This window comes from Leptopilina heterotoma, unplaced genomic scaffold (genome assembly GCF_015476425.1).
Source record: "Leptopilina heterotoma isolate Lh14 unplaced genomic scaffold, ASM1547642v1 Lhet_74, whole genome shotgun sequence".
NCBI classification, from domain to species: domain Eukaryota; kingdom Metazoa; phylum Arthropoda; class Insecta; order Hymenoptera; family Figitidae; genus Leptopilina; species Leptopilina heterotoma.
In genome coordinates this window covers 615,740-625,977 of record NW_025111173.1, presented here as the reverse complement: position 1 = coordinate 625,977, position 10,238 = coordinate 615,740, and the positions used below count along the sequence as shown (strand labels likewise).

Sequence of the window (10,238 nt, the reverse complement as noted above, 5' to 3'; positions counted from 1 at the left end):
AAATCTTTATAACTTTTTCATTTTAAAACCAATCAATTTACTTTGTACAGAAAAGATGTTCCTATTAAACAGGACTTTCTAACCATATACTTCAATTGTCCAAATTCATTTTTAAAAAAAAGTTATAAACAAAAGTCAAAAAGGTTGCCGACCTCGACTATGCTCCCCTACATTTTTAGGTTAGAAATGTTAATTTAAAATCTCTCACATACATTGATAGTTAACTTTAAAAAGTTACATACATTTTGATATTAGAGATGTCAACATTGAAAGTTATTTTGAAAATTACATACATTTTGAGGTTAGAAATTTTAGTTTCAAATGTTTAAAAGTTATATTGAAAATTACATAGACTTGAAATTAGAAATGTTAATATAAAATTGAAGTCACACATACATTCAAAGTTTAATATTACAATGTTAATAGTTGAAATTCACACTTCAATTGTCATAAAGATTTAAAGATTCTATATTAATTACATACTTTAGAAATACTCATTTTTGAATAACATTCAATTATAATAATGGTTTTAACAATGGAATTCGTAGAGTTTTCTTTTGATTACAAATAGTAAAAATTTTATTCATAAGCCATAAATTGAAAGAGAATTTGCATTTAGTTATTATTTTGAGAATTGTTTAAAAGAAAAGGATAAAAAGAAAAAAAAATTATTTGTTTATTTATATTTTTTTTACACACGTATGTGTAGTCACCCTTCCCTTCCCTCAAAGAAAGAATACGAAAAAGTATTTAAAGTATTCTTTCTATTAATAAGTTTTAACGCTTAGATAGAAAATTCATTCTTAAAGAAATAGATGTGACTACAAATCTGTAGAGAAATTTAGCTCTTTTTTTATATAAAATTACCATTTCTTTGTTTTCAAGTATCTAATAAATATGATTTGAAATCATTGATTGTATGTATATTAGAAAAAAGGTAACTCTTTTTGATATTTATTATGAAACTTATACCTTTTGCTTCCTCATAAGGAAGCTTTGCATTCGTGACAATTTTCAATTTTTAAAAGAAGGTTATATGGACTCATTTTCATCTAAAACATATGTATATTCAATTCTGAGCAAATGTCCAGATGTATGTGTGTGTGTGTATGTCACAAAAATTGTGTACAAATTATCTCAGACAAATTTTGATGAACTGTCCTGAAATTTTGCAGGTTTATTGCAGTCATTAATACCTAAAATCTGACACAAGGATTTTCAAAAATATCTACAAAATTTTTTTTATACAATTTTTTTAAAATTCAGAAAATTTTTTTTTTGTATTTTTTGAAATAATATTTTTATTTGTTAATATTTTATTAATTATTCTTAAAATTACATTCCTGACAAGAAAACGAATCGATTGATGTATACAAAGTATATATTTTATTAAAATTTATATAAAATACATTCCTGACAAGGAATGTATTTTAAAAATGTATTTTAATGGAATGTATTTTAAAATTACATTTGTTTGAGATTATAATTTATTTTAATTTAAATGAAACTCCCGCCAAATAGTTCGATAAAAAATTGTATAATGGCGGATGGCGCTGATGAGTGCGTGTGTGTGCATTTTTAAGATAGATAAAAAATGTCTCTCGACAAGTGAAAAACGTTCTCATAACGTTAAATTTAATTGTTAAACTGTAATTTTATACCAAACAATAATTATATTTTAAATACTAAAGTTGATTAAATTAAAGTGTGTTCAAAATATATCAGTTATTTAAAACTGTGATAATATCTATTTTCCCATCCTTTTTGTAACTCTAATGACGCATTTTGTGCATTGCGCGAATTCGAGTCCTGGAAATTCTCTATAAACAATTCATTCTTTAACAAATTGGCGATCCTGCCAGGATTGTGTCAGTGTATCTTAAAGGATGATTCTTAAGTAATCTTTTACGTTTTTATAATCACAACTTTCAACTTTGTACTCAACTAAATATAGTGCATTCAACATTTCGTGTCATTATAAACAAGCACATTTTCCTTTTTTTTCAAGTTGAATAGTCACATAAAAAACATTATTTAAAAATAAACTAGAATATTTCTTGGAAACGTGTGTTTTTTTAATCGTATTCTGATTATGAAATAAATCAGAATTTCTGTGAAAATATCAACGAGTAAAATTTTGGGGTTAGGTCTAACCTCGAAGCATAACCATGGCATCTTTTGATAAAGTTTTAGCAGCACAAAAGCAAGATTTTGCATCTATCAAGCGACATGTGCAATATTTAAAATCATTGAATGATGAAACTCGTACACTCAATATTATTCGAAATCGGTGTACTCTTCTTGACAATTTATTACGTATGTGTCGCGATCGAAATGGAGAACTATTTCAACTGTCTATAGTTGAAAATAAAGAAGACCATAACTATTTCATCGACGACGAATTTGGAATTATCGAAATGAAGCTGTATGCAGATCTGGATTATTTCTCCGAGATTATGAGTGAATTGCAACCGACTAAACAATTTGTCACATCTTCTCCGCTTTCGATGGACGACGTTTATCAACAACCAGGTTCGACTGTAAAACTTCCGCAAATTAATTTACCTGAATTTTCCGGTCAATTTTCACAATGGCAAGTATTTAAAGATTCTTTTAATTCTTTGATTATTGAAAATTCTTCACTTAACAATCTTGCGAAATTACATTTTCTAAAAAGTTCCTTGAGCGGTGATGCACTCGATTTAATATTTAATATTAAAACTACGTCCGATAATTTTAAAATAGCTTGGGAATTGTTGATTAACCGATACGACAATAAACGCGCAATTGTAACAGCTCATTTAAATGCAATATTTTCACTCGAACCTTTAAAAAAGGAATCTGCTGGTGGTCTTTTACAAATTTATAATACGATTCAAAAACACATTTCAGCGTTAAAAAATTTAGGACGTCCTACCGAGGACTACAGTGATATCTTAGTCAATCGCGTGATTAATTTGCTTGATCAAAAAACACAGAGAGATTGGGAACTGAGCATTTCTACATCAACTGAGTGTCCTAAATACTCAGATTTGTCAAATTTCTTGCTTCAACGAATTAGAGTTTTAGAGGCAATACCTAGTTCAAATTCAAACAATGGAACAGCTCCCAAACTCTCTGGTTCTCAAAGTAATTTAAAAGATACCAGTAAAGTCAAACGCTTAAATGTCAATGCTCATGTCGCTTCTGCTAAAGAAGATATTTGTGTTCTTTGCAAACAAAATCATTATTTATATCACTGTCCTAAATATCAAGAAAAATCGACTTCTGATAAATATAATTTTGTAAAATCTCAAAAATTATGTACGAATTGTTTACGATATAAACATAAAACTATTGATTGCAACAGTAAATTTACGTGTTTAAAATGTAAGAAACGACATCATACTTCGCTGCATCGCGAAGATTCGAATACAAATCAACAGGAGAAAAAACTCACAAGCGAAAATAATCAATCAAATTCTGGCTTGCAGGTAATAGAATCTTCATTTATTCAATCTCATTATTCGGATTATGATAATCCTATAAAATCTAAATCTGTTTTGTTGTCAACAGCTCGCGTGTGGGTTATTTCACCTAATTTGCGTACTATTCGAGTTCGTGCCTTAATTGATCCAGGATCAACATGGTCCTTTGTTTCCAAAGATTTAGCGAAGTTATTGAATTCGAAAAGTATTCCGGTGACCGCAACGCTGTCGGTCCTCGGGGGGGCTCTGGCTGGAACAGCTAATTCTGCAATCGAAATCGGAATTTCACCGACTCCAAATGGTAATCTGATGTTCAAAACTAATGCTCTTGTAATTCCCAAAGTTACAAATTATATTCCAGAAAAACGATTGCCCTTTGAAGCTTGGTCTCATTTAGACGGATTAAATCTTGCTGATGATGCATTCAACGATGACCCGATTCATTTGCTCATCGGAGCTGAATTGTACGGTGCTCTTATTCTCGATGGTATAAAAAAAGGAAATCCCAATGAATCTGTAGCTTTGAATACCGCATTTAGATGGATATTATCCGGTAATATATCCACCAAAATATCAAATAACGAATTAGATATCCAAGTTCATCATTGCCTTTCTACAAAATCACTTAAAACGTCAATAAAAAATTTTTGGGAAATCTAGGAAATTCAAAAACCTAAACTCTTGTCCCCTGATGATGAACTTTGTGACGAACATTTTCGTAAAACACATTCTCGAAACCTCGACGGTCAATATGTCGTACAACTTCCATTTACATCTGACAAACCTATCGATATAGGATCAACCAGACCTATTGCAGAGAAATCTCTCAAGCGCATTGAAAAACGATTTAAAAAGAATTCAGATCTTAAAAAGTCCTATGTCGAGTTTATGAATGAGTATGAATCATTGAATCACATGAGATTAGCTCAACCTTTAAATTCTCCAAATAATCAGGTTGTGTACACTCCGCATCATCCGGTATGCAGAAGTTCAAGTCAAACTACTAAAGTTAGAGCTGTTTTTCATGCATCCGTTTTATCATCTAATGGAACGTCCTTAAATGATCATTTAAAAATTGGTCCTAAGTTACAAACAAATCTACTGATAGTAATAATTAATTGCACAGCCCCACAAAAAAAGAAAAGTACCCTTCGCGAAAGTCCACAGTACCATACCCCTATGTATTTTGATGCGCTGAACACGAATCCAAAGTCAGATTTGCTCCATCACGTCAGGATTTTTTTCTAACCTCAAAAAACATGTCAGATTTTATGTAATTTATGTAAAATACAAAATTTTTTAAAAATTGATTAGATTTTTCTCAAACTTGTTTTTCCGGGGTTTTTAAGATCGCTGATTACGAATCTGCAGTCAGTTTTTAAAAATTCAAAATAGCGGATCCAATATGGCGGACAAATTAAAAAATTTTGTTGGATTTTCACATTACTTGGTATATGTATAGGGGTTTTCGGGGTCGCTGATTACAAATTTGCACTCAGATTTTAAAAATTCAATATGGCGGTCATTTTTTCGAAAATTCATTTCTTTTGCTTTAAAATGGGTACTCACTGGTTTTTCGGATCGCTGATCACAAATTTCAAATCAGACTTTAAAAATTTCTAACAACTGGTCCAATATGACTTGATATGCAAGCATTTTGGGAGTCGGTTAATTTAAAAGTTTCGAAAAGTTTGTTGGTAAACATTTATGCAGCAGGAAATTGCAGATTTTTGGTAACCTGAATGCCTAAATTAAAATGTATTTATCGAGACGACATGTATTGTATTTCCGTTGTGCTTTGGCACAATATAGACCTTTTCATTTAAGACCGGAAGTTGAAGCTACGCCATGACAGACGGCGCGATTTCAAAATTTTCGAGCAACTTTGTGTCAGAATGTATATTGTGCTAATAACAATTCAAATAAAAAACTCAATGAAAATGATATTCCAGAAGCAAAATTAATGTATGAACAGGTAGAGAAAAATACTGTAGCTGTCAATTAAAAATATGGTTATAAAGCCGAAGTCAGTGTTTAAAGGATAAAAAAATCTATATTGTTTACATGTAAATAAGGTTATGTTATGTTATGAATATAACCTTACCCAAAGGTCTCATTTTCGATATACTTGACAAGTTTTGCAATTACTTCGAATATTTTCATTCCTAATATTTTATTTTCTAAATGTTAAACGGTTTTGGGAAAGAAATAAAGTAATAATTTTCAGTCAAATAAGACTTGCAACGAGCATCACTTTTGCAATTCCCAAAACAATATTTTTTTGTGCATCAATTTTTTTCCTTTGTGAATTATTATTCTCAGGGATACTGCTCATTTTTAATACACGCTAATTTTTTTTCTACATTCATTAGTAATATTTTTTAATTACTTTTCACTATTAGCACTGTGCATTTTGTATAAAAAGTGCTTGAAACTTTGTCGGAAGTTATATATATACTCCGCGCTTGCGCAGTACAGATTCCTTAAATGAAAAGGTCTATTAATCCTGCTGCTTCGATAGATGTAGTAGGCGATGACAACTGCCCCAAAATGGGATGTGTAGAATGATTTGCTTCCTGTCTATCGAAGTTACGAAGCCAGCGAAGGCGCGCTGCCTTGCAGGGGGACGTTAGGGTGTGAGGATGATACCGTAGTGTGTCCGACGACGAGTTGATAATGTCCTCGTCAAAGTCGGAAAGCTCTCACACTTAGGCCTAGGGAGGTATGAGGGTTATCACCCCTAGGACGGTGGACTCGCCTGCGATCGGACCAGGATCCCTAGCGTGCGGGCATTTTCCTAAATATCATGGCTTTCAAAAATCAAAACAATAAAAAAACTTCAAACGCTTCAAAAGTTCTTTTTGGAGTGTCAACCTCACAACATACATGTGACAGCAATGCAGATGTATTTTGTTAAATATGCGGACAATTTTGAGATACCGTCAAATAGGCTAACTCCGGACAGGAGGCTAACTTCGGACATTCGTATATTTCTGTAAATATTTTGTATTTACATTCTACCTAAAAATTTTTATAAGGATTTCTAATTTCTATTGCTTTACCAAATATTCAAGGAACATTATATGACAGTTGAGAAATAAAAATAATCAAAAAAATTTAAGAAAAAAATTAATTTAGTCAGAAGAGATTTTAGGAAGTTATTGAACTTTATGAAAAAACTTATTTTTATAAGCGAACATATGTAAGGTAAAAGCTATTTCTTTTTTAAAATTTAATCTACTATATCTTGACATAAAATTAACACTAATTTCAATAACCAAAATTCGAAAATTATTTCGTAAATTATTTTTAATTAAGAAAATGTAATGGTCAGATACACGTCTTCTGGCGTTGATTACAGTAAATAAAGTCAAACTTTACTTTTATTAAATGTTTAAAAGCTTTAAATATATATTGTTTATATTCTCAAATTGTATTACATTCTTATGTCCAAAAAATTATATTAAAAATCGCTAAATTTTAAAAAAGTTCATTCTCCAAATGCACCATTAATTGAATTTAATTAGTTTTTGTTTTTTTTTAAATTATAATGAATAGTCTGAGAACCTTAGAATAGTTTCTTGTTAAAACAAAAATACGTAAATAATATAATTATCCAAAATAATTTTAAATTACACAAAAAATTATACGGTGTCCGAAGTTACCCCACTTTGAAGGCTAACTCCGGACACTTGTTTTTTACTTCACAGAAAATAACAGAGGTAAATAAAAAAATGTTAACTAGAAATATCAACACACAAGACCCTAAGGATGATATATTCTGAACGTCAAACTTCCAGATATTATATTATAAAAAATATTAATAAAAAACATCGAAAACCGTCCGAAGTTACCCTATTTGACGGTAGTCAATCAGAATGAAAAATGAGTTCCAAATACAATCTGCAGTTCCTGCTACACAATGTTAACTCATTGGAATGATACGAAAGAGGATAAACACCTGAAGTTTAAAAAACCAACATTGTGGAAAAAACCATTGAATCCAGAAGATTGCTACTTTTGCATGACCAATGTAAAAGGCTATAGCCTTAAAAAAAATAAAAACATAAAAAATAAAAGAATATAATTTACGCATGTGTAGTATCTGTGAAAAAACCCGAAATTTTAAGTCATTTAACTCTTTCTTCTGCAAATATGGAAATCGAAAATTCACCATTAGAGTATGTACTTTCCGATATAAGTGATGCGATTAGTAATATTGTAGAAGACAATGATGATATTTATATTCCAGATGGTTATCAGGAAGAAAAGGTTAAAGAAGGCTTTACGCAAGAAGAGCTTAGCAACCTCATCAGAGATTTTAAATTACCCAAAAATGGAGCAGAATATCAGCTAGATAGAAAAATGCAAAAATAGAATATGCAGCTAGATATCTAGCTTCAGTTTTAAAAAAGAAAAATTTGTTATCTAAAGGCACCACAGCTTACTTTTATCGTGACAGAGAAAAGGAATTTCGGAAATATTTTACAAAAGACGATGAGCTTTCATTAGTATATTGTTCTGACATTGAAGGACTAATAAATGAATTGAAACCAAACATATATGAAGATCAACATAAGACTAGAGGTTATTCATTGACTCTTCTAAAAGAAGTCTACAGGCAGTGCTAATTCATAACACTAATGTTTTTGCTTCAATTCCCGTAGCCCATTCCACTGAACTTAAAGAAGATTATGAAAATGTCAAATTAGTTTTGGAGAAAATTAAATATAAAGAACACAATTGGCAAATTTGTGGAGATTTTAAAATTATAAGTATCATGTTGGGCCAACAAGCAGGTTTTACGAAAACACCTTGCTTTTTATGTTTGTGGGACAGTAGAGATAAAAAAAACATTATGTACAAAAAGAATGGACTAAAAGAACATCCTTTACACCAGGTTCCAAAAATATTATAAAAAAAACCTTTAGTTGATCCTACAAAGGTAATTCCACCACCTTTACATATTAAACTAGGGGTAATGAAACAGTTTGTAAAGTCTTTAGATAAAGAAGGGAAATGTTTCAAGTACCTGGAACAAAAATTTCCAGAGATATCTGATGCTAAATTAAAGGAAGGAATTTTTGTTGGGCCTCCCGCGTGGAAATGAAAGTACGGGCAAAGTCCATCAAAGTACAGAATAATATGGGCAAAGTACAGTAAAGTACGGCTAATGAGCGTTTCCCATACTTTGAGATGTACATGGTTAACAACAATATTTAAAGTACGGGGACAGTTCGGCAAAGTACGGGATCAAGAAAATAGGATTTTCGGGAATATTTTCGAATAGAGAACTACACCAAAGTATTAGAGGCCAGTTTTTTGGGAAATATTAAATCAGAAAATTCAAAATCTAAATCTTTAGAGTTCGGCAAAGTACGGGAAAGTACAACAAAGTATGGGAGAGTAAAAAAATAGTTTTTTTTACTATTAAATCTAAAAAATAAAATTCTGAATTTTTGGAGTTCGGAAAATTACGGGAAAGTAAGGGAAGTGTTCCGGTTGTGGGCACCCTTTTGTTTTTGCCTCATAACATTTGTCCATGTGCATATTATACAAATATATGTGTACGAATTTAAAGCTAGAGGTCTAAGGTGACTGTCAGTGAAGGAATTAAATTGATTCCTTTAAATAAAAAAGTTTTATTAGAAATTTAGTGAAATGGGAATTTTTTGACAAAAAAAATTTTGTACCCGGTTGTGGGCACCCTTGAAAAATCCGCTAAAAATGGAAAAATATTAAAGGAAACCAACACAAATAAAGAAGAAATGAAAGTTTCTTTATTTTAAGAGAATTTGCTGGGATAAAGAACAAAAATGATGACACGTTTTCACACTATATGCTCATCGCTAACAAAAGCATAATGCTTGCATGTGAAGTAGCTAGTACGCATAACATAACGCACTTCGAATGCACTGAACGACTATATTCATCGCATTTAATGGAGTTTGCGGCTGTCACTTTCCTTGGCAGAAAGTTTAGATAGATGAGACAGTAGTCCTCATCATTGTCAGATGGTAGAGCCTCCTTAACATAAAGGTGCCCACAACCGGGAATGACAGTCATTTTTTAAAAAGACCAACACATTTTGTGATGCAGGATTTTGGTTAAACACGAAGGTAAATCACAAAATATAATGACAACACTGCAAAAAAAAATTAAACCCTTTTTTTCTGAACGAATCTACACCCATATGTTGCTCTTCGAAAACAATACAAAATTACTTTTTTATTTATTTAATGCAAATTTTCTTTATTATGCTCACAGCTATTACACAAATGCATATATTTGTTTCGTTATCAATACCAAAAGTCCGTATTGTCAACGAACACGACTTGCAATACTTAGATCAGTAAAGTCTGCTTGCCGTCGAAGTTTACGTAGGGGTGCCCACAACCGGCGCACTTCCCCTACAGCAAAGTATGGGAGAGTAAAAAATAGTTTTTTTTGAATAATTAAATTAGAAAAAAAATTCTGAATTTTTAAAGTTCAGCAAAGTACAGAAAAGTACAGCAAAGTATGGGAGATTTAAAAAATAGTTTTTTTAAAATATTAAATTAGAAATTAAATTATAATTTTTTGGAGTTCGGCAAAGTACAGAAAAGTACAGCAAAGTATGGGAGAGTAAAAAAATAGTTTTTTTGAAATATTAAATTAGAAATTAAATTCTAAATTTTTGGAGTTCGGCAAAGTACAGAAAAGTACAGCAAAGTATGGGAGAGTAAAAAAATAGCTTTTTTTACTATTAAATCAGAAAATTCAAAATCTAAA

The 10,238-nt window shown here is 30.7% G+C and overlaps 1 protein-coding gene across 1 annotated transcript; it reads left to right on the top strand.

Moving 5' to 3' along the window:
* Nucleotides 1–2,168: 2,168 nt before the first annotated feature.
* Nucleotides 2,169–7,844, top strand: LOC122510805. The gene is made up of 3 exons (XM_043625709.1): nucleotides 2,169–4,064; nucleotides 4,128–4,545; nucleotides 7,570–7,844. Exons 1-3 carry the CDS (start codon nucleotides 2,169–2,171, stop codon nucleotides 7,842–7,844), a joined length of 2,589 nt encoding a protein of 862 aa, XP_043481644.1.
* The last annotated feature ends 2,394 nt before the right edge of the window (nucleotides 7,845–10,238 follow it).